At 37.1% G+C, this 26,007-nt stretch overlaps 1 protein-coding gene across 3 annotated transcripts in view; it reads right to left on the minus strand.

Moving 5' to 3' along the window:
• SNX24 (sorting nexin 24) overlaps nucleotides 1–26,007 on the minus strand; it is a 93,770-nt gene that overhangs the window by 49,546 nt on the left and 18,217 nt on the right. The window contains exon 2 of one of the 3 annotated variants that reach the window (XM_061346046.1): nucleotides 24,978–25,113. The exons of the other annotated variants lie outside the window; for them this stretch is intronic. Coding sequence (XP_061202030.1) covers nucleotides 24,978–25,079 — 102 coding nt within the window. The 5' untranslated portion in view covers nucleotides 25,080–25,113. The remainder of the gene's footprint in view (nucleotides 1–24,977; nucleotides 25,114–26,007) is intronic. 3 annotated transcript variants of the gene reach the window in all.

The raw sequence follows: 26,007 nt of genomic DNA on the forward strand, positions 1-26,007 counted from the left end.
TTCACAAGAGCAAACTAAAAGCACAGAAGTGAGTTTCTGCGTCACTATTTTATATAATAACATGGCTTTGTGTGAAAGACAGAAAGATACATTAGTTTGAGAGATAGGATCTCTTCATAGAGATTAGCTATAGACAAATCTCACACAAATTTAACTGAGCAATTGCAGGCCTTGATAGAAAAACAATGTAAGGAAACTGGTGAACACAGAAGAAAGTGCCAAAATAAAGACGGAAGAACTATGGCAAAAAAAATTGCAACACTGCAAGGAAATTACTTTTCTTTTAAAAATGTTCATGTTCTACGAACACGTAACTCTGAAAAGGCATATGACTTTTTACGAGTGACAGTTAGTTAAATGAAAAATGCAACAATTAATCACCGAATAAGACAAGTATAATGCTTTTCCAATAGTCACTGAAATACCAGAAATTACACTACATTGAAAAATTTGAAGTTCATCCTGACTTGGATACAAGGGCCCATAGATACAAAGACACTCTTAAGATATGAAGAGTACTCTTAAAGTAGAAATGTCTCACCCTTCTTGGTTGCTGCCAGAACAGTTACTGAAGATATCTGCACAATGCCAGAAGGTCATTATCCATTAAAAGCATTCTTCCAACAGAGTTTAACCCACATAAATGAAGTATGGGACAAACACCTTTGGATATCAATATGAATAATGTTGACATTTTGCCTAGTGGAATTGCAGATCTGCCACTGTAATTCATAACCATCAAACCTGTGAAGGAAACTCTTCAAGAAGAATTCCTATGGTAAAAACTTTCAGGTCCAACTAGAAAACAGATTTACATATGATTTTTAAAAAGTTCAGTAAGAAACCCCAAATTTTTTTGTCTTACTTCTTTGCTTCCACTTTGTTCCAATGATACAGATTCTGTTCAAATCTTTGAAACTATTTTCTTCATTTGTTGTCGTTAGAAAGTATGCCTAATTCTACCATTTTCTCAAATTTATTGGCTTTTGATCATTAGTAAACCTCTTAACATAGAATCATAGAATCATAGAATAGTTAGGGTTGGAAAGGACCTTAAGATCATCAAGTTCCAACCCCCCTGCCATAGGCAGGGACACCTCGCCCTAAACCATATTACCCAAAGCCTCGTCCAACCTAGCCTTGAACACTGCCAGGGATGAAGCATCCACAGATGCTTACTGATCCTTTTTCATTATTTACAAGAATACTTATGTTTCTCACTGCAGAAACTGGACAGTACAATGTAGTAACTGCTCTGGATTATGTGTGGGCAAACAAACAATTGGTACGCTATCATTTTGAATTTCCAAGACAAAGAGCACAAATGGAACAAAACAGGAACCAGTATGACATATTTATATGATTTCACATTTAAAAACTACCCATGCTTTCCTGTAAGCCCACCAATGTCTTAAGTGTAGTTCAAGAACTTTGTGGTAAATAACACTGATACTGCCCTCCTTCAGTTCTTTAAATAACTCTGATACTGCCCTCCTTCAGCTCTTACCTATGTCAAATGCTTACACTAGATACAAAAGGACATCTCTTAACTGCTAATTTGATGTGAAAACAGGCAGCTTCAGTAACTTTGTCTCAAAAACTCCAGAATGACTGGTTCAACAAAAACCATACAAGAACAACAAACATGTCCAGGAGTAGGGAGGAAACAAGAACAATAACTTCTCAGTTTGGTTTTCTATTATATAAGAAATACATGGACCGCACCTTTATATTCACTCACGGAAAATACATTAACTACACAGTTTGCAATTATGGTAAATTAATATATCGTGTATATTTATACATGGAAAAATTAATTCCAAAATATATCAATTTCTGAAAAACCACAGTTGAGAAATGGGCAGCCTTGTTTAGAATGGGGAGAAACAAAAACCAGAAGCAGAAAAAGAGAAACTTACAAAAAACAGATACACTTGCCTAACATTCATCAGGAAATAAAACTCCACAAAATTCTAGTACGGTGCTTTTCTCTCTCAAGACCAAGCTTAATAACACTAATTTTATTTAAAATATTATCTCAGAAATAAATACATCCTTTTAGATGCTTCAGTATGTTTGACAGGCTTTTGTCTGAGGAACAGCTAATGCATTCAAAGTGTCAAGAAACTCACCCTTAAACCTTTGTCATGGCTGTATGAAAGGAATTCCAGAGCAAATGAAATGACAGCTATGGTCCATGAAACACTAATCAGATTTCCATGTGTTCAGTGTTTCATTATCGTACAGACAATGGCACATTTTCTGTCTCAGTTGTTATATAACTGGAACAAGACTATGGCATATAGTAGAGATCAAAAGATGATTTTAAACCTATTCCCACCCAACTGATCCAGGGGAAAATAATATTCTACAGAATCAGCAAGAGCACTTGGGGGGTGGTGGTAACCAGAGCTGCATGTAGCTATAGCAGCAATTCAGTATATCAGGGGTTTAAGTGCCTCATGGCAATACCCCATACTTCTGCCCTCCACAGCAGAGGCGGAGACAAGGACAGCATTTGGAGCCAACTCAAACTTCAGAGCAGCCTTGATAAAACTGAATCTTGCTATCCCCCAAATGAAAACAAATTAACTTATTCTGACTTCATACTTCAGAAGGGGGAGTAGCAAAACTCAGTTCTGTAGTGGGCATAGGGCAGCTCAAGGGCACAGAGACAGGCTGACATAGATCATGGAGGCATGAAGTGAGGGAAATCTCCCTTTTTCTCTCAAACCACATTCTCCCAAGTTCTGGCACTTCCCTGTCTTGCATCTGCTGTTTACTTTGGGACATCTCCCCCATTCTTTGAATTAATAGCCACCATGACCCCTTGCTGAGACTTAAGGCCTTCTGTGCCATAGGTAAACTGCTTGTAGTCACATCTTTGCCTCCTCTCTATAGAAACTGATCTCCTCGCTCTACAGGAGCAGCCCTTACACAAGACCCTGCATGGTCTTCCCATAAGAAAAATGTCCCCTTCCTGCTATGGAACTAGGAAACAAACAGGGGCACAGTAAAGAAAAATGCAGGAGAACTCTCAAGACCCCTGTTTGCTCCATTCGGCTTTGCTGGGGCCCTAAGGAGGGATGAAAAATGGCTGCAAGAGACAGCAAAGGAAAAGTGAAACATCCAATATTAGAAAGTAATCAGAGTGCTGGATGGGGGGGAGGCTGAACAGGATCAGAGATGACAGTCATCCATACTCCCCCTAGCAGCAGCCCTCACCCGTGCTGAACCCTTTTTCCTGATGGCCACAAGAGGAGGAAGAAAGCAGGAACTACAGAGGGGCAACGCAGCTACCACAATCATTTGAAGCACTGGTCGTCACAGGCAGGCAGCAGGTCCCCAGCCACCTTCACCTCCCTGTTGGCCTGGGCAACTGCTTGTGCCTGTGCGTTGACCTCCAACAGGGCAGCTCTACTCAGAACAAGTGTTTCTTTTCACTTCTACAGAAGGGCCCCTAAGAAATTCATATCCATTACATTATCCATTGCAAGATGTACTTGCCTTACCTGAAGCCAACTCAAAATGTGGTTAAGACCCACAAACAGCCCCCTCCCCCAGCCCAAGCTGTGTCATGTCTGTTATACGAAATCAGACTGTTTCACTTAGTCCCAATTACAAACATACAATATTAAGCTACAGCACAAGAAGTCCATTATTAACTATGGAAATCAAGGTTTAGCACTATGCAATTATGACCTGCTTTCTCAGGTCTGTGAAGGAGACCATGTCAGAGAAGTGAAATGTTCACTACAGGATTTCTAGAGCGTATTCCCAACAGCTGTAGCATGTGTGAAAGCAGTTAACTGATCCCTCCTAGAAGCAGCCCTACTATTTTTGTATTACAATAAATAGATTTTCTACTGTGATATAAACCCATTGAGAGGACAAATATGTTGTTTCACTAACTTCTCTTAAATCTCATGTTACTGCAATCTAACTTGGATATTCATTATTAAAATAAGATGCCTCTTTACTAATTTTATGTAATCTTCAGCCATTTATTGACTGAAAAAGCTGGCTCTTCACTAACACCAGTGTTACTTGCACCAGCAGCTAAGCAGCCATTTAAACAAGACTACAGTCTCTTTAAGAAACTTTCAGCATGCAGTTTATCTTTCCCAGCAATACTACAAAATAATCAAGGATACTCCTTCTCCTATGCACTTTTGCAGCATGGGCCTCCTCCACTCATAAAATGGCACAGTGTTGGTAAGAATCACATGCAAAACGCATGCATAGGACTTGAGGGTATTCTTTCTGAAGATGGCCTTTGAGAAGTACATGTCATATTTCTTAGGGTTTAGAGGAAGAGGTAGTAAAACAAATTATACTGCAACCCAGTGGGACAGCTTTGTAATTCCTACAACATGGGAAGCTTGAGGGAGGCTTCTACAGAGCTGTCACTGTTGAATGAAAGAGTAGCTGACGTACAAGACTAAGTAGTTTTCTGATTTTTTTCAACTCTCTTTAAACCAATCTTTTCCAAACACATGGTTCATAAAATCCCATAGGAACTTCTCTGTCATTTCTTGAAAAATAACTTACTTGGCTTTCCAAGCCTCTCCCTTGCCAGAGACACTGACTATGGAAATCTAATTGTAACCTAACCAAGAAGCTACAAGATCTGACTTGCTTTTGATAGTTTTCTTTATTAGCTCTGAAGAGCACAACTGTTACACAGGTGACACCCTTTTAAAACTTCATTGGCACTGTGGTCCCCTATTTGGCTAACATCCTTAGAATCAAACTCAAGGAAAAATGTGTCAATCTTTTACTGAATAAGGAGAAAATTCCTAACAAAGGTTAATGCCTACAGTCACACACACAAAAAAAAAAATAGCCTGCTCTGCTCTATTTGTTCACTTGGATCATCTCAATGTCTTTTATCGGAAGTGTTCTACTAATAGAATGACCATGCACCTTTTTATGGAAAAGATTAACTTGCCAATAGAAATAGTATATTGGGATAAAACACTTGAATATTGCAAAAAAATAACTAATGGTGAAAGTATATTTATATGAAATGTCTAAATTTGATGAAACATAAGGACTCTTCTATTTTGTCACAAAATCCTTTGCTATTTTATTTGGATTCTATAGAGTCCTCCAACTTCCCAAGGCAGGGTGCAATTCGCAGTTCCCAATGACAATGAAAGTACTCCCACTTGCAGCAAAATAGCTCCAAAAAATTCCTTTTATTGAGAGACTAGACACAAGGCCAAGTTTACTTCTAGAAAGTTTAAGACTGCATTACTTTTCTTACACTTGTATTTGCTGTCTAGACAACGCCTGGGTCACCTTAGACTTCCAAAGCACAGATGTTTTGTTTAGAAACAAAAATGTCAAATATGCATCAAAGAACACATTAAAATAGTATACACACAGCAGCGTGATAAGCATTACACGTCAAAGGACCTGGCATTGTATGCCAAAGGAACTGGCATGTCTTATACTCCATGGTATGTCTACCATGGTATGTGAATTTAGCTTCTCTGCTAGTGACTAACTAAACACATATGAACACGAAACACAACAGTATTTAGCCACATTACATTATACACAAGCTATTAAAATCAGCTCCGTATTCTTCATAGTGAGTAAATACTGGGGGTAAGAAATACCACATACCCAGCTTGCAACTTTTCTTCTTAGGGTCTCTGCAGTAACCCACCTGAGAAGTCTCTGCTCCACTTTACCTGTCAACGTAAATAGTTCATCTGAACCATTTTTCAAGAGTGGTAGTCAAAGTAGTCAAAGATGTTGCCTTTCTAAAAATCTGTGCAGCTTAGCAAAGATCATTCACTTGAGCATTGGGATTAGTTGGTTTAGTGGCCACAGTGAATGCAGGTATTCCTAAACCAGATTTAAACTATTTCAGGTACTGCTGACAGTATAGCAGTAGCAGCAGGGTGGGTAGCATAAGATGCAAAACTGGTGTCAAAGTCCAGACAACGGTCAGTGGCAATGGAGCCAGCCTGGCTCTAACCAGGTGTATCTATGGGAGCTGCAGTCAGTGAAGCACTGGTGTCCCACAAAAAGAAGCAAGGGTGCGTGCGAAGTTCAGAGGAATGCAGGGTTCGGATTTGACTTGAGCACAATATAGTGGGGGAAGAGAAAAAATATTTCATAATTTTCTTTTTTTAGAGTTACTTAATAAAACACAAGTAGCTGAATTGCAGAGTTTTAAGGAGAACTGCATTGGCCCTAGTGGAAGAGCTAAGGCAGCACCGAATTTGACTCAAACACACGTCTAAGAAAAGGCAATACCTAAACCACTTAAGGAGACTACATCAACATACTGTATAGGTTCAAAGGCAGTAGAAACACTAACATAAACCAATATCCAGGATAATATATAAAGTATCCTGTTAACAATTTTGCTATACGAGATTGAATAATCTATCAGAACTGGTTGTACAATTAAATATTTATCATTTGAAAGACAATTAAAATTGATTAAATGAGAATTATGTTAATTTGCAACTAGTCTCTCAATCACTTGGAAGACAGTGAGGCAAACATCAAGTAATTACATGCCTGCACATGTATCCAGGCAGATAAAGTATTACATATCCAACACATTTCAGAAAGATTTTAAATAAGTTATGAATCGTGTCTGATGATGGCAACGTGAAGATGAAAACATGTACTGCAAACAAAGTGACAGCAACAGATGATTGAAAATTGTGCTAGATGTTTAATTGTTGACTGCCACTTGAACTGCAGACAACCCAGTATGCCAATCTCTTCAAATGTTAACTAGAAGCATCAGAGTCAAAAAATTAGTATTGACAAGTCTAAAAATCTGTGACTGTTTTTTCCTCAAAGAAGAAAAATTTAGAAACAGCCAAGCACAGGCTGCTGAAGAACTAACCTGACTTGAACACTTCAGTAAATCATAGAATCATAGAATAGTTAGGGTTGGAAAGGACCTTAAGATTATCTAGTTCCAACCCCTTGCCAGGAGCAGGGACACCTCACACTATAACATGTCACCCAAGGTTTTGTCCAACCTGGCCTTGAACACTGCCAGGGATGAAGCATTCACAACGTCCTTGGGCAACCCATTCCAGTGCCTCACCACCCTAACAGGAAATAATTTCATCCTTATATCCAATCTAAATGTCCCCTGTTTAAGTTTTAACTTCTCCTGTCCTGTCATTGCAGTCCCTAATGAAGAGTCCCTCCCCAGCATTTTTATAGCCCCCCTTCAGATACTGGAAGGCTGCTATGAGGTCTCCATGCTGCCTTCTCTTCTCCAGGCTGAACAGCCCCAGCTTTCTCAGCCTGTCTTCATATGGGAGGTCCTCCAGTCCCCTGATCATCCTCATGGCCCTCCTCTGGACTTGTTCCAACAGATCCATGTCCTTTTTATGTTGAGGACACCAGAACTGCACACAATACTCCAGGTGAGGTCTCACGAGAGCAGATTAGAGGGGAAGGATCACCTCCTGCGACCTGCTGGTCACACTCCTTTTGATGCAGCCCAGGATACAGTTGGCTTTCTGGCCTGCGAGGGCACACTGAAGCCAGCTCATGTTCATTTTCTCATCAACCAACACCCCCAAGTCCTTCTCCACAGGGCTGCTCTGAATCTCTTCTCTGCCCAACCTGTAGCTGTGCCTGGGATTGCTCCGACCCAGGTGTAGGACCTTGCACTTGGCATGGTTAAAGTTCATGAGGCTGGCATCAGCCCACCTCACAAGCATGTCAAGGTCCCTCTGGATGGCATTCCTTCCCTCCAGCGTATCAGCTGAACCACACAGCTTGGTGTCATTGGCAAATTTGCTGAGGGCACACTCAATCCCACTGTCCAAAAAAGCTTACAGATTCCTAAATACAGCACAATTAAGAAATAATATCCATATACTAATTTTTAGCTGGAATTTGAGAGTCACATTTCGTATCCTGGTTCTTGGGTGAAAAAGAAACCTTTATCAACTCTACTAGAAAACTCTGGATGTTCATCAGCTGCAGATAACAACCAATTCCCCTATTTAAACCTCTAAATTCAATTGGACAAATTCAAAAGTACTATCAATAATAATAATAAGTCGCTACAGACACAATGCAATACTGTCAGAGATACCACTTCTTCCCTCATTCTGAGCCTTCAAACTTTCTTTTTGCCTTATTATGAACTTACTGGAAACTCCACTTCCCTATGCAAGCCTCACCAAATCTCAGCATTTTCCTGGTTCTAACCTTCTGTAATTCATGTAAAACTTTTGTCCTTTCTATTCACAAAAACATTGATGTAAATAACTTATTCAAATGGGTTTTTTGTTACAGAGGATCTATTATTGTGAGTCTCCAGTGGCTCCCTGCAGAAAGAATGTAAACTTCACTTTACTTTCAGTTCTTAGTTGCAGCGAAAGCTTATTCTTTTATGCATTTATGGAAAGTGCCATTTCTCTATTTACAGTGCAGAAAACATGCAACTTCACTTATCCTATATGTGTGTAAGGTGCCATCTTCAACTGCCTCAGCAGTTGTTCATCCTTCTGTACAGCCTCTGTCCCTACTTTTCTTTCACCCGCATACATTTACACAGGTATTTATCTTATATCCTTCCTGTTTCATACTTCAGCTCACACACACTACTGTTTTTAATTAGCATCTCAATAACATTTGAAGAGAACCTGAGATGGAGTTAATTTAATAAAACATATTATAAGTTAATGGCAGTGCTAGGAATAATTATAATAATCTAATATTTTCAGTTACAAGACTGTTCTCAGTTACATACAGTTTTGCCAACCTTTAATTTTTGAGCTTAGATTTTTTGTACCAGGTATGTGATTCAGACAGAAAATATCTTTAGAAAGTTACAGCTGAGACAGTCCAAACGCAAACTTAAAGAAAAATATATTTTCCTTGACACATGCCAAAAGAACAAATCAAAACCTCCAAACCGAACCCAAAAGAAAGCCCATGCCATTTCACACAAATTCCTTCAGGACTAGGATGAGCAAACCAGTAAGACAGCTGGGAGGCAAATCTGGCTAACCCATAAACCTCTGGAACAAACTCTTAACAAAACTTTGCACAAGTATGTGCACAATGCACGTCTTCCAACGGCATCAGCAGTCCTGGTGCTCTGTTATTTTTACAGTGCATCCCTACTGACTGTATGTTTATGGCATCTCCACAAAGCTTGGGTAAGTTTCAGGCCTACATAGTATTTTTCTATGGTTCAGGAGCCACTATGAGCAGAAAAAAGATTGGACAATGCTTTTTAGTTTTTGTGAGAAAGAGATGCTGGACAGGAATCTACACTATGGCACAGGGAACACCACCTGAAAAGACCATACAGTGTTACCATTAAAAAAAGCAGGCTAAGGAAGACCAGAAGGGCCGTTTAATCTGAAGTAGTCCAGCTCCTGTAACCTTGAAGGGAATGCATGATTCTGTCAAGTATGAATCAGAAAAGTATGTCACTGGATCTGCTCACTGTGAGAACCCACTGGTAACAGTATTCCTCTTCCTCCCTCCACTGCTGGTAGATGGTAGATAAATACCAAACACCTTTTAGTCTAGAGACCTGTACCAGGGACCTAAAGGCTCCACATGTAATGATCATATGTCTGGGGCAGTACCTATCCAAATGATGTACTCCCTTCCCTTTATTACCAGTCACCTGCTGTGGGGTAGAAAAAGCAGAAACTGTTAAGAAACATTGGTTGTGAACTTACGTACTCAAAGTGTGATTTAAACTATTCATACAATGCAACCCAGTCTCACTGCACATACTTGCAGTGGTCAGTTACATGCTACTTTTCCGTAGTGAGCGCCTTTTCAGCTCAGCATGCAGGATTGACAGTGTCATCGGAACAAATGAGCCCTGGATATGGTGTCCTTAGGGCTCTTTCAATGTAAGAATTAGAAAAACACTTCAAATGGCAGGAAAACCATATGTATGGAAAGCATGGCCTCAAGAATAAGGCAAATGGTAGCATCACAGACACTTTGGAAACTTTAGATCTATAGTTCAAGTACTTCTGCAACACTGAACAATTTATTTCATGCTTTTTCCTAGGTTAAAATGCCAAGCCTTCAGAGATCCAGTGGATGCAGAGCAAAGATGTACATGTTTACACCTATGCAGACAACAAACATATTTCACCTTGCATACTGCTGTACAGATCTTGATTTCAGGACATGAGAAACTAACTCTGGCCCTTACTCGCTTCTTCCTGATTTTGTCAAGAAGGCTTTTCAATAATGTAAAATGCAGGGGGAAGAACAAGAACAACAGAAAACCAAAAGCCCACCACCAAACCTGGCAAGTGCACACACAAACTCAAATGCCTCCTGAAGTTAGCTCCTACATGCACTGCCAAATAGCTATTTTAACATGAGAAGCTGTATCCTTGCACGGACCACTCTACACACAGATCCAACATATCTCAACTCCTCCTTCTAGGGTATACTAAAGAACTAGAGAAGGAAACAGAAAAGCTATTCCAGAAAATGCAGTATTGATTTTTCAACCTGAGGAAAGAGAGTCTAAGGGAAAAATAACTCCTTGCTCCTCTACCTTGTAAGAGAAGTCTCAAAAAAGACATTAACCTGCAAAACCACGAACCACTGCAAAATTTTGCTCTAGAGAGCGTTTTTGGCATACGTTGACACTACATAACTGAAAAATCATCAAACAGTATTCATACTTCTGGTATTCTTGAAATACGTAAAAGGAAAAAAAGTTATTTTTCCTCAAACTTCTTACTCACTGCAGTTGCTAACAAATAACGAAACCAGTGGAGGATTTTAAAGTAGAACAAACTACTCTAATTTCTCTAAGATCACAGAAAAAAAAGAGCAAACCAGTTCATTTAAATGTGTAGGTAAAAAACGGTGTTAAAAGACTGACATTTTCTTATTCCTGTATCACGTTAGCTTTCTAAGATCTTGATCATCATTTCTACATGAAATTGTAATGCCCTACTAAAACTGAACATAAGATTGCTGACTGTAAGGACTGATAGTATTTATAATGGTCTTAAAGGAAGATATTAATTATTACTGCAGTTTACTGTGACAAGATAATACTTCTAAAATAATTTCAGAAAAAAACCCTAGCACTTGAATGCTTTGGGACAGTTGTTGCTTTATCTACATGTTACCCAACATGCTGGGTTTCAAAAAGTCTTCCCCCAGCATCTGTCATGACATCCAACTGTGAAATAAATAAATAGCTTGTAAAATGCTACCCATCAGAAATAAGCAATGTAAAATGTGTAATCCTGCTCCCAGATCTTTGCACTGAAAACATTTTTTTTTTCCCCTTCATTTTCTTTTTTTAAAAAGAAACAATGGGAAATTACTGCATGCAAAACTCTTTTTTTTTAGGAAAGTAAGAGCATGACAGATCTAGCACCAAATCTGGACTATTTAAAGTTTCATCAGAAAATTTTCACTGGATAAACACTGCAGCTGGGGCCTGAAGCAGTGGTGGAGAAAGTCCAAACATGATAGGTCAAGACCCTGTGCAAGCTGACCTATGTTGGCCCTGTTTGAGCAGGGGTGAGGTGAGGGGTGCCTATATCTCCATGGGCCCTTACTACTCTAAATGGCTCTGTGATCATATGAAATACCCCTTTTAACTCAGGAGGAAAAGTAAAAAGACAAAAATAGCTGCTTTTCTGTGCTCGTTTTTTGGCTGAAGTCTGAACATCCAGTTATGTACTCCCAGCTTTTACTCTGTCACAGATTTGTAGTTTTGTGTTACTGGGCAGCAATTTGCCCTTCTGCTTTGTGGAGTAACTACCTTGAAGGATTAAATTTATTCTGATTTAGGATATCAGATGATATCCTAAATTTGTTGTTTCTGTGAAGATCCTGTTGCAATATTCTGAAGAACATGGGTGGGATGGGAGACAGTAGATATTCCCATTAGCTTCACACTATTTATCTTCTTAAGAGCCTTTCATCTTTCCCACCAGATACAGGGGAAAAAAGTCAGGTCGACAAGTCACCATTCAAACAGTAATTTATTCACCACAGACAAAATCCTTCCTAAGCTACAAATAATGCTTGTTTGCTCAAACAGCAATCACAGAGCCAGGAGGGAATCTCAAGCTGGCGTCATCTTTGTGGTTCTCTCCATTTCCTCTGTGACTTCAGCAGTGCTTTCTTACACATTCATTATTGCCACTCCAAATAAAGCTAATATTAGCTTTTATGGGTTCTACAAAGAAGAGTGATATTTCTCAGACTGCTGGTGATCTAATAGTGAATACTTGCTGTTGTTACTGAACAGTACAGCATATTTCCTCAACAAAGGTTCAAAAGGTAACTAGCAACAGCTAGAGCTCTCAATATCTCATAAAAGTTGATGGATTAATGAAAAAGCTTATCAGATCACTAGCATGTATTAATCATACACTTGAGACTACATACTTATTGATGTGTATATAACACAATGACAGTTATTATTTACATTCCATCTTATGTGATTAGGATTAAAGGTGAAGTTTCTAGCAAGAGAAGATCAATGTTTTTCTATGTTCAGAACCCTTCAAACCATCAACCTATGTTCAATCAAACATAATGGAAATTGAAAATTCAGCAGCAATTTACAGTAAAATGAAGAGCCAATAAACAAATGGAATACATTTACATAAGCAAAACTTTCTTTTTCCACGTTTATTTTAATTGCTCCAGGGTGCCATAAGATCACAGGATCTACACTCTGCTGATGCACTTTGATCCAAACCTTGCAAAGATTTGGGCAAGACATATGCCCAATTTTGTTAATGTCCTAAAAAGCAGCAGAAGAAAGCATTATGCAGTCAAAGCAAACTATTATTAAATGTGTAGCAACTAAGTGTGACTGTACTGTTGGGTAAAAATAAGGGTCTCCAAAAATGCTGACAATAGTAAAATAACCTTTGTTAGGCACAGCGCCTATTCAGCAGATAACTGAAGCAAATCCCAATCTCAAAACACTACAGAACCTCAAAAACACACAAATTACATTTATCAACAAAACAGCTCAGTTCCCACATGAAAAGGGAAAGCATGTGGAGACAGAATAGTAAATAAACCTGGTTTAAAATACAAATTTTGTAAACATAAGCTTTTAGATCCAACTAACAGTGCATAACTGAGAGATAATCTGTTTACACTGCAAGGTCTGTATACTTTTTTAAGTTGTTTGGTTTGTTTTGTTGGGTTATTTTTGTTTGTGAGTTGGGTTTTTTTATTATTTTTAAGTTACCACAAAGCATCCATTTATTAATGAACAGACTGTGCTTGATAAATGAATAAATACATTGCCTGCTTATAGTTAGAGGTATTTAAAATATTCAATATATCAGGAATAGAAGTCTGAAAATATTTTTCATGGTTTTGCTTGTTCTTAAAATGGGAACTCAAATGCCTTAAGTTACTGGTGAAAAGTCCCAGTAATGACTAAACAATGACCCTATTCATTCTTTCTCCTACTCCCTTCATACAAGCTGGCTTACAATGACCTCATACCAACCTCAACATTATTCTGCAGATTATGATCCAGTTTAAAATAAGAATTTAAAATATGTTTCCTCTTCTCCTCACCTCCCATTTGAAAGTATTTTAATCAGTAAAAAGTTGTACTTTCTAGACTTTTTGTTAATGCAAAGAAAAAAAGAGGTACTCTGTCTGAAAAAAACCTCAAGTGACTTGCTTCCAAATCAGATTTGTACTGTCCCCTCTCAAGACACCTATTTACATGAAATCTCTTATAGTTTCTCTGCCTGTATAAAATGCAGATGCCACTGCACATCAGGCCTATGTTTGCCTCTTTGCACAGACAGTCCGAAACAGTTTTCCTGATCTGTTTCAACTTGAAATGTTGTCAATATATGGATTGTCTTGCTTTCTAATTCAGTGAAAAATCTAGTTTTCCATTAGTCTCTGCCTTTCTAATTTTCGATACAGCTTTACTAAATGTAATTATTAAAGGCAGATTCAAGAAAGCAATTACTGAGCTACTGGTTTGTATCTCTGAAGTCTTAATAAGGAACAAGGAGTTGAAGTGACAGAAACATGGCAAAATCTGTAAATAAAAAAATAAAAAAGGAACAAAAGCCCAAAACTAAACCAAAACCCCAAACCGGGCTAGGTGTTTACTTTAATATACAATATGCAAAGAGAAAAATCAGAATGATATATAAAATTGCTATGATCGGTATATGTTTGGGGCAATCACACAACTCCCTGTTATAACAAATGTGTTTTAACCTTTATATCGCTGTGCAATATATTGGAATTGAAAGTATATTTCAGCACTGCTGCAGAAACAGATCTAGAAAGAGATTTTAAAATGTCAAAAGTGGGATTGTGAATAATGGGAAAGTGTAATTTCTCCCTCTTCATTTGGGGATTTTCAATGTATTCAGGAGGTTACAGTATTTGGAAGGGTTATTCTGGACTGAGATACCTAATCTCACTTGTCAGTTCTAACAACCAAGTATTCAAAGTAAAATAAAGGTGATTACATAAAGAATGTAATAGGTAGAAAATACGCAGTAATTGTTTTAAACTCAAGAAATGTCCTCAAACACAGGAAGGCACTAGGTTGTAGCAGAACCCTCTTGCTAGTTTTCAGAGAATTTCAGTAGCTGTTCTCAAGATGGTTGAGTCCAGACACACAAGACTGCAGCTGGAATACTTTCATTTCCCTTTCTCTCCCACAAAGAAGTGGGTAATATCCACAATGAAATCAGTAACAGAAATCCCACTTAACAGCTACACCTTGACACTACTCTGGTTTTCTGACAATTCTACACACACTATGGGTTGCTGTAAAATCATTTTGGTCATTTTATGTATCAGAAGGAATGACAATGTTTATCATTTGCAAGGCAAAAAATACTGGCTCTGAGTTAGCTCATAAGCCAAACAAAGAAATAACAAAATAGAAATTGACTAAAAATAGTTTTCTGATTTAAAATAAACATCAACCCACACAGAGCTTTCCAACAGCCTCTCCTTCATCACAATAGTTCATCATATGCAGTAAATTAATTAAAGTATTCTAGCAGAGTAGCAATTAGTAACTTGGCATCACTTTCCACTGGTACAAAGGTGTAACATCAGAAGAGCACTTAGCCACTCTTTGTATACAATACAAAGGTAATTCGTATCAAATAATTAACAATATAAAGGAAAGGCAGAAGAGCTGATGCCTGAAAAAGTAGGGAATACAGTCAATTTCGACTGGTTTAATTTAACTAAGATTCATGCCTCTCTCAAGAAACCTGGTCTAAGTTTTCCAGCTGAGGACAATTATTGTTTGAAAGCCTTGCAGAAACCCCCTCAGGTGATGGTTACCTGAGAGCCCAAACTGAGGACTCCAGAAGTCAATGAGAATCATGCTTCCTGCTCTGAAACGAGGTGTTTCAGCTGAGACATTCTGGTACACATGAGCAGTATGGTGAGTGACTGGTGGAAACCAAATCCCCAGTAAAAAAAGCACTGTCCACACAGCACATGCCCAAGCCTCTCACAGTGGAAGCACAGTACCAAATCTGAGGGCTCTTGAGCTTTTCTTCATACAAATCACACTTCAGTATAAGGGATAAGAATAGTAAAGTATGATAGCATAATTAAGGTAGCAAATATTCAACTGGATATGGTAGACTGGTAATTACACACCTGTATAAACATGTACGCAACATCCCCTAAAGGTAACATCCCTATTTTCTCAGCAGTTTTGCCAATGCCCAAGAGAGCAGGATGGAGGGCAAGCTCGGTGAGAGTGCTATTACAAGTAGGTAGGCTACAGAGCAGTTTGTTAGTGTATTAGCAGGTGTCACTTTAGATACTAAAATCATTATTTTTTAGAAAAACTTTTCATTTTATTCATATAAATAACATATAAAAAACTATTCAGTTTCTCTTCAAACTCACAACTTCCATGTTCTCCTTCTTGGCAGTAGCAAACCCAGTAAAGATGTCTATGCTGCACAGGAAGGACTAAACCAATCCTGAAGACAAAAAGCCAAATGCCATGCTCCTGTCATAACAGCTTAAATGTTTATCTAGCTCCAACCATCTATTACAGAAAGTTCCCCTCCTCCCAGAAGACTGTGCTCTGAAACTTGCATTGCAAACTTCTTATGGTAAAATTGGGGCTTGAGTCTGTTCCACAGTGTAAGACCCATAATACAGCCAGCTATAAATGAAATACTGAATTGTACTAATCTCGCTCCTCTTTGTACTATTTCCTATGGAGGTTGATCCTCATTCGAATCATGAAGTATGACCAAAAAAAAAAATAAATTCAAATGAGAAAAATATTGCACATTTCAGCTACAATTCCCCACTGCAGAATGCAACTATTTTGTTCTTCAGTCCCCTGCTGTCAATTTTGAGGTTCTTCAACCCAACCAACCAAAAGCCCTCCATTTTTCAATTCTGTGGTGAAATATTTAAGAAATTAACTATCTGGAGCTTTGAAAGAGTATGTTAGCATAAATAACGTATTAGCTATTGTATGCTGCCTAGGAGAACATTTTCTATATTTATTTAATCTTCCTTCATTTTAACAGCAAGTAGGACTGAAGATTTAGTATCAAAAGACAAAAATAAAGTAAGAGGTTACTTCTAAGCAGGCCACTTAAAAAACTCTGGTCAGTGCTGCCCTGTAATACAAAAAGCCTTCTTTTTCTCTTCAGTCTTTTTGAATGATTTGACTTGTACAAGCCAGAGTCACTTTGTTGCATGCTCACGGAAAATGAAAAATCTTGTATGTAGCAATATCAAATCATTTATACACAGCAGATATCAGCTGTCATTTCTGTCTATCCTATCAGAGCAGTACTTCCCCTCCCACACTTCTCTTTAGTCTAGGGGAGCTGTCAAGTTTCTAGTCTCTGACACGTATTTACATCATTCAATGACATCTGACAGTAGTGAAAGGCCACAGAAAACTGCTTATTGATCAGAGCAAAACTAGTTGACGGAACAGATGAGGTTGTATCACAGAAATGCAGCCACACTCAGGTGATGACATTTTGCTCCCCTGTATACAAGTGCTTAACAGAATACAACTTCATTAGATGATGCCACTAGTGCTTAAAGAATTGAACAGTTCTCATGAGGGTTTGTCTATGCGGTGATGAGGACAATCTATCTGTACTGGTACCAATGTATTACTAACCCGTTTTGCTCATGAAGACTTGCAAAGTACCAGCCAACGTGTCCCGATGAATACACTAAGAGACACTGAAGACTCAATCTTGCCAAAATCTAATTGAGCTGACCTTTAAAAAAAAGACAGAATTACCATTTAGGGAGCAAGATCTACTTGAGATTTAGTTCTGCAGAATTGTGTGGTGCTTAGTAAAGACATTTTAAATGACCATTTTTATGCCTGGGACTCATACAGTTTCCCAATGGAAGTGATAACTGTTCATTAGTATTTCAGAGGTTATTATATCAGCTGCATGAGTGTCTTTCAAACTGTATTGATTTCAACACTGTGGAGTTCTTGAGCAGAAGCTCTCCATATAAACTGTGCTGCAGCTAAAATATTATTTTTATTACTTTCTTCTTTTTGTTGAGTAGAAAGCCACATCCAATGTAAACATATTTTCCACAGAGTAACCTACAAGGATATAATTACAGTATACAACCATTCTTTACAGAATCTATGTTTGCATTAGCAGTGTAACTGGAAAACTCAAAGCAGTTTTAATATAAAGTAAACCCAAGTGATTCAAAAAGCCAGTATGTCACTGGAATAACTTGCAATCATGAAACTTCTAGGGGCACACTGATTACAGCACAAACCTCAGAAGAACTTGATTTCCATTTCACATCTTACAGTACATAACAGCAGTAGGTCTTTGTTTCAAAATAAAAAATACAAAGGGGAAAAAAGATGCTGATGGTCCAAAACTCACTCTTCACAATGGGTAAGTGTTGCTCAGCCTTTCCTATGTTAAGCCCTGCATTCAGGTTAACTACTTAAAATTGAAAAGAGTTTTCAAATTCAAACCAAAACTACTGGTCACCTCAGACACTCAGAAATTTATTTCAGCTTCAAGGGGATAGAGACAAAAGACTTGGTTTCAAGGAAGGCATTTCCTATCACTTAACTTAAACAAGTAGCATGAGACTATAAATTGACTAAATCTAAGCCCTATACAGCTAGAGAAATCCAAGCTTTAAAAATAACAGAGAAACGTAAGTGAATCATGTCTTAAACAGAGTACGTACTCTGCTATTTCTTAGTAGAAACAACATGGCCTATCCTATACGTGACTTGCTAACAACAACAGAAAAATATGAGAGCAGTCTTGCTATTTTCAGTTCAGTTATATCACTGAAACTTTTTTCAGACAAAAAGAGTAACTTAGAAGTGTGTCTTGTTCTTTCCTTGGTGTTCTTGTAACACACCTGCTGAAAAAAAAAAAAAAGTCTAGAAGAATTTTGCTTTCAGGATGGAAAAAACCTTGGGATAAACAGATTTTTTTCTAGGTTATCTGGCTAAGTTTGGATCAAGTTTCAGGTACAGAGCAATTATTTTTCCCAGTTGAATAGTATCTCACTGTAATAAAACTTCCAATGTCTACTCTACAGAAAAAAAAAAGGGGGGGGAAGAGTTAAAAAAAAATAAAATAGCAGCAACACAACAGTTACAAGACTGAATTTATTTTATTAGCCCAGGCAAAACATTTTTTTCCCCTTTGTTTTTGTGGTTGGTTGTTTTTTAGGTTTTTTGGGGGTTGTTGTTTTTTTTTTCTGAAATTTCTTAAATTTCAATGCGTCCTGATTACTTGTGATGGAAGATTTCAGTCCAGACCCCAGTACTTACAATGATTCAGAAAAATAAAATGAAGGACTTAATCTTACCAAACAGCCTGGTATATCTAACAGAAACTGTGTCATCTAAGACACTGGTTAGCTGTCTGTATTTGTTTGCACATAGACAAACCCATGCATATTTAACATGTACAGGACTAAGGGGAAAAAGGAAGGTAAAGAAACAGTCACATATTCAATGTATGTGGTGTCAAATGTCTGAAAAGCAAACTCTCTGTAATCTTCTTAAAGTTAGTGGGAAGAGGAGAGGAAGTACTCCAGACTAGACAGTATAGATTGGATGCTATTTTATGTATATTTAAGAAACTTATTTTAGCACTGACCTTTTTTTTTCTTTTAACAAAATAGAATAAAAAAAAAAGAAGACAAAGAAGTGCTCCACATTCTGACATAAAACTCTTTACTACATAAGATTTTATTCATAAGAACTCAAAATTATCCAGAATATCTTTAGACAAGAAGTTGCAGACAAATTACATTTTGTCCTTTCCAAGTCTGGTTCTTGTACTTTGTGCTTATATAGAAAACAGGAAATTCTCTTCATCTCAGTTGTCTGATATGCATAAATATCTGGGCTCAGAGCCTTGATACTGATACTGATGATGGCAACAATTCATAGCCAGTTATGAAAAAAAAACAAAACCAAAACCCAAAAACCAACCCAAACAAAAATACCTAAGTGCACCTAACTTTTAAATTAACCCTGGATCTAGACCTGTTTGCTTTAAGTCAAAGCACAAGAAACACCTTTCTTAATTCAAATAAATTAATCAATTTTGAGTCACCCTGAAAATCAAACATACACAACACAGTATTAATCATTTCCAAATTTTGCTGGACATACCTTGAGTTCTCTCACAAAAAAGCAAGAACCCATACATTTCCACTCTAAAAGAAGCTGGAAGGCCTGGAAACAGACTGTAGGACTGCTGACATATGGATACATAGAGGACATGTAAAACTTGAAGGTGAATTATAATATACACACTTTGCTCTTTCAATCTTTACACAACATAAAACGAATGTCACATCTGATGTTACTTCTTAATTACTTTTAGATTTGGATTTTATTTTTGTAAAGCAGATCCTAATTGCAGCATGCAATAATCTAAATTAGTTGTTCATATTTAGGGCATTATTTTAATATTCCTCTATCTCATTATGAGAAAATACATCACAGCATTTCTTTCTTAGAAGAGACAGAAGACTTTTTCTTCCCTGTGAATAATTCACAAAAAGCCTACATCACTGCATCTGACTTCAAAAGAACAGAAACTGACTCTTTATGACAGGGATATATGAACTGGGTAAATGCCCAAGCCATTGCTCAAAGCATGCCTGTAGGGGTATCACCAATTTTTTCTAGACAGGCACACTAAGCTGAAGCAATGACTTTTCTGTTTTTCCTAGTTAAACTCAATGGAGTTTAAGTCAAAGTCAAAAGAAAAACTAGTATTTGTATTCCTTATGCATTAGAGTTATCTTTCTTTGTTAGTGGATAAGTATAGATTCTAGTGCCATAGGCTGTTGTTATATGAAATATTTACAATAAATTTTTAAAAGGAATCCTGAAAGACTAAGAAAAACAAAAAACATGTTTACTAATTAGCAGTAAATTATAGTTCTGCTATCTTGAATCCCAAAGCATGAGACACTACAACCTGCATCACATAATCAGATCTTTCCATTGGAAAACACATCACTTCAGAGAGCTCCTTTGAGCACGGGTTCATCTTTGCACTAAAAGCACATTATTCAAAGGGTCCCACACTGAGGATCTTATGACAACTTCTGCAGTGCACTTCCATGTCATATTTTGCTCCCTCTTCTAGCCTCGGTCTTCTTACTCTGCTCCTTGGCAAAATGCCTGATCTGTGTTCTGCATGAAATACAGTGTACAAGCAGTAACTTAAAAAATCAGTACGACATTCACTACTGTACGATGTAGTAAGTCTTTTCACCCTGCTGAGGTGGCTTGACAGTTATCAACTCTCACGTTACTATTTGTAAACTAGGTTTTTTGTTAAATAATTATTATACTTTACTGATTTTTTTGCCTTTTTAAAGTTTTTATGTTAAGTAAAAGTATACCTGAAAATGAGACAGAGTTAAAAAAAAAGTAAATAGCTACATCTGTGATTTAAAATACAAAGCCTACAAATAGAATCTAAATTTACAGCAATTTGGTACATAAAGAAAGAATCGCACATTAATTTAAAACCACAGAAGCACTGTTTCAGCCAATAAAGTGGCAAAATATTTTTATCTTCTCAGATCCTATTTCCTGTATGTTCAGACTAGATATAGGAACCTGTTTCCTATATGTTTCCATACAAATCTAGTGATCTTGTCAACTCTTCTAAAACTATTCTTTGGATGTATTTTGAAGAAAGACAAGTCTATGTTTTCCCCATGGATGAAGAACCAAAAGGATTTCTTCCCCTTCCCCCCAGTCTCCTGTTTACCAAGCTGCTGTCTGAAGTTATAATAGAGTATGCTGACATTTTGTCATATTCCTAATCCACATCAACCCCCTGAACCCTCCTGGAAAGCTTTATTTCCGCCTACCTTGGAATGGATAGCTTTTCCGAAGAAAAAAGTAATTGCAAAAAAGGTAATACAATTAGTCAGTGAGTAATACAGCAATCATTTGCCCTAATCAAGTATTCCCTTTAAAAAACACCAACATATTATACTCTCTCAATTATCATTACTCATTTATCAGTAACCACTACGATAAATCATACATAGGTCATGCTAAGTAGTAAGTGCTATAGTTAATCTATATTACTGAACTGAAACTAATAATGTCAGTTGCTATCATGTTAGCAACATAACATTAACTTGAACTACTGCAGAATTTTGCTGTGTACTCATCAACTGAACAGGTGGAAATATTCACGTTCAATCTTTTAAAGTTTTGACAGAATAGAAAATCATAATGTATTTGAAATTAAAACTAGAGCAAGCTTTTGTTTCAAAGATCAGCTTTTTTGAACACTAAGTATAAAAGTGTTAGAATATATTAAGCTTAGACGATTGGCACAATTAATATACCTGGGAGGAAAGAGAATCCAGAAAAGCTGTGATTCACTTAAGCCACAATGACTGCACTGGAGATGCAGAGAAGAATGAAAATGCAGAAGAATGAAAAACAAGTAGTCTTATGCTACGTGTAAATATACTTACATTGAAGCTGAAGTAATTTTGTTAATTCAAGGAACATTTGCTGAAAACATTTGCTTTTTCTTACTGGATTACTAAATTTGTTATTCTGTTTCAATCAAAATGTATCATCATTTGAAGGCACTTCTCTGCTTTTAAGATATCACTTTTTAGACTGATTAATCAAGCAAAATGTCAATTTTATAAAATAAGAATATAAGGAAAGGATTAATACTCTTTTCCATCACTTATTTCTCCACCGTTCCCTCTCTCCCATTCTATAAAACTCTTCATAAAGAGATGACAATTACTTAAAGGAAGAAACAAAGCTGTTCTTTATTATAATGCAAAAATTTCCAAATATAACTAGAATTTCAACCAATTCACTAAAAAAAAAAAAAAAAGGAAGAAAGACACACACTTGAGCAAATCTTTGGCTCCCTTGTCAGAGAGAAATGCGTGCAACAGCGATCAGCACAAGTTTTCAGATACAGCTCATCAATCAAATTAAGCAAATCTCAGCAGGCACAGAAAAAAAAAGAGATGCTGCTGCCTACTATCTTGCTATTTCCCCTTTCTGCTCCCATCTGCTGTTGTACCACTACTATGTAAATAAATCACTTTATCCTTATAGGCAGCTGCTGAAGCAAAGACTATGAGTATTACGAATATGCTCTTACGCTCTACCTCAGTTTCACCTGACTCCACATGGTCTTCCATGCTTTTCTGCAGCCAACTACCACTTGCTTCAATCAAAAACTGAATTCTCAGGTCTTGGATCTCAGCTAGGGCACCAGCCTGGGTGGTTTTTCCTGGAAAACAGAGCTTTGTCCGCAGACCACTTACACTGAAGATTCTCAGTGGCTTCAAAACATTTTGAAATAAAGCTCAAGATCCATATATGAGTTCCTGAAGGCACAGCTGTGGCAAGAATAACATACATACGAAACGTAGTTGTGGAAGAGGAGATCATGGGAAGGATATGAAAATAAATAGCATACCTATCTCCACCTAATTATGTGCAATGCTTCCCTCAATAAGAAATCTCAGCAATGAAAGTATTATAAACAAGAATTCTCATTCTTCACATTTAAGTTAAAACTGGATAAATGCCCCATTTAAGAAAGGATTAAAATGCTTATGTGCTTTCATCTTTCTTCGACCTTATACAGAAACATTTAAAATCCCAAGATACAGATTTTAGGAGAGGGCAGAAGGGAAAGAGATATTTCACAGCATTGCCACTACAGAAAAACTAGAAACAGATGGATCTTATATATTGGTTTGAAGTGGCCACATTGATTATGAACTCGTTGCATGATTAACTGCCTGACTTGCACATTTTAGAAGGAAAAATATGGTTAGTATATCTTTCTGCCAGACTTGTTAAAATGGCTTAAAATTTGTTTTTTTAATGAAATGCAAGCAAACATTACTAAAGCATTTCTGTGGCACACCAACCTGCCTCATCACACATTCCAATCTGTTTTATTGTGTTAGGATAAGAAAATACAGCAGCTCCAGCCAGAACCACATTCTTCTCAGCACACTCCTATTTTCATCAAGCTGTGAAGACGCTTTCAAAGTCAGATCCTCCTGAAACTGTATCATTAGACATCCAGTCTTTGACATATTCACGCTTTGCACTTACCTTATAAAATGGTATTATATGTTTTGCACAGATATCCCAACTCAAAGACAATAGAATGCTATGATAAATAATGAATTATTGTCTATGATTCGTTATTTCAAAGTGTGCTAGCATACACAATTAAATAAAGTAATTAAAATTACTTACATATTTCCTAAATTCAATGCATACAGTGACCCCTACTGGTCTGCTAGACACCCCCTCAAAGACACCAAGTGACAAAACCCATCAATCCCTCCAAGAAGTGTACCCGAGCTAGCTTACAAGGACAATCCTCAGATAAAAAGCATCTATACCTTATTCAAGTTACAGAATGACTAATACTATTAACTCCATAGAGGCAAAAATACTCCAGTGCTTCTTATGGACTTTTAAACATACACTCTTATTATTATTCTAAATAAAATAATCAAATAAATGGATTGTAAAGAATACCATATACCAGTATCTATAGCCAAAAGCCACATCATCATGAAGAGTTTCAACTTTTTTCCAAAAATTTTCTTAGAAAAAAACAGGAGAAACAAACTTCAGTCAACTCGAGGTTTCAAATGACAAAAATGTATACTTCCTGTACTTTCCCAATTAAACATGAATAGCAATTATGACAATAAGACCCCATGAATCAGACTGTGCTTGCTACTGTTTTATACATAGAAAATAAGGTCACAGAAGTATCTAGTTATTTGACTAAATACTTTCTGCTTTAATATACAACTAAATAATAAGCTAGGTAACCAATAATGTGCTGTGCAATACACATACTTTATCACCTAATGCACTATTTTATTAATTTAAGCAATTCATGTTGTAGGAGAATCAGTTCAAGATCTTAACACTGAGTACTCACAGTTTAATAAGATTACAGTGTTTATCAGAAGTGCTAAATGTTCTATGATTTTTTATAATATATGTATATATTAGATATATATACACACATTTATGTATGAAATCAGTATCCAACTAGGATCAACAACAACTAGACAAGAAAGCAGCTTAGCCAAGTGTGAATTCCAAATGCATTTCTTTCCCCACTGGGCTTTTAAATTACACACACGTGATTACAACATAAAATGTGTGGGAGATTGATGAAACAAAATAAACATTTGCCTCTGACTCCATTTCAGCCAGGATTAATTCCAAGAATCTAGCAAAAGAAGTGTTATTTCCCATTCCTGAAGGAAACCTTTGCTTGGAAAGCTTAAGTAATAGAAATAGGAATCTACTCCCTCTGCTTCAGAATCCCTGCAAATTAAAAGGAAGAGAATACTGTGATGACTGCAAGTTTCCACTGCATCTAAACCAAGTCAGTCCAGTGTTGCTCAATACGTGCTCATACCAGGAACTTACATAAAACATCCTCATCCCAGTTGCTCAGTAGTTGGAACCCAGAGACAGAACCTGAAGGCTTCCAAGTGGTCACCAGCAGGCTGGCCTGCATTCTGCTTCTTACTTCTGACCACTAGTTATGGTTGCTGGAGCAAACAATTACAGCAAAAAGATATTCTTAAAATGCACTGAACCAGTTCTAACTTAGCACACAAAATCCCTAGAGACTTCAACAGGAGCTCAACATTTTCTAGAGCTTTTATTTTTGGGAGCCATATTTAAATATTTACAATGTTAGACAAAGAAGAATAAAAGAAAAAAAAAAAGAGAAAGAACAGTGACATGCTATAAAACATTTAAGAAGACTGCAAGTCTATTTTGCTGTAGCTTTTTTTCTTCCAAAACTATGCAGTGAACTTCACTATTGTTTTCACTGAAATACTAAGTACTACAACATCCACTGTAGATGTATAAATTTAGATAATTTTATGTCTAAAAAAAATACAAAAAAAAGAACACTGAAGTTAAAAGTCAAGCACCCCAAAGACAGCAAATTCAAGAAATACTACTGTGCATGTATAACTTAATCAACCCCTTCAGTCTTAATGCCTCAAGACATAATTAAAAACTTATTTCTTAAGATCTTAGCACTATTCAGTGAGTAAGTGTTCAATCATTACTGTGGTGGGTCTTGCACAAGATGGCTTCTAACACTGTACTGAAGCAGACACCAATCTGAGTAGTGCAGTTCATTCACTAGAGGGAAAGGACGCCATTCAGAGGGACTTTAACAGGCTTGAGGACTGGGCCTATGTAATAAATTTTAACATCATAAATTCCAACAAAGTCCAAGTGCAAGGTCCTGTATCTGGGTCAGGCCCATCCCCACCACCAATACAGACTGGGGTATAAAGGGACTGAGAGCAGTGATGTGGAGAAGGATTTGGCAGTACTGGTGGATGAAAAGCTCAACATGAGCGGGCAATGTGCACTTGCAGTCCAGAAAGCAATCATACCCTGGACTGCATCAAAAGAACCGT

This window comes from Neopsephotus bourkii, unplaced genomic scaffold, assembly GCF_033783945.1.
Source record: "Neopsephotus bourkii isolate Nb327-2 ecotype Australia unplaced genomic scaffold, CSIRO-AGI_Nbou_v1 NB_256, whole genome shotgun sequence".
NCBI classification, from domain to species: domain Eukaryota; kingdom Metazoa; phylum Chordata; class Aves; order Psittaciformes; family Psittacidae; genus Neopsephotus; species Neopsephotus bourkii.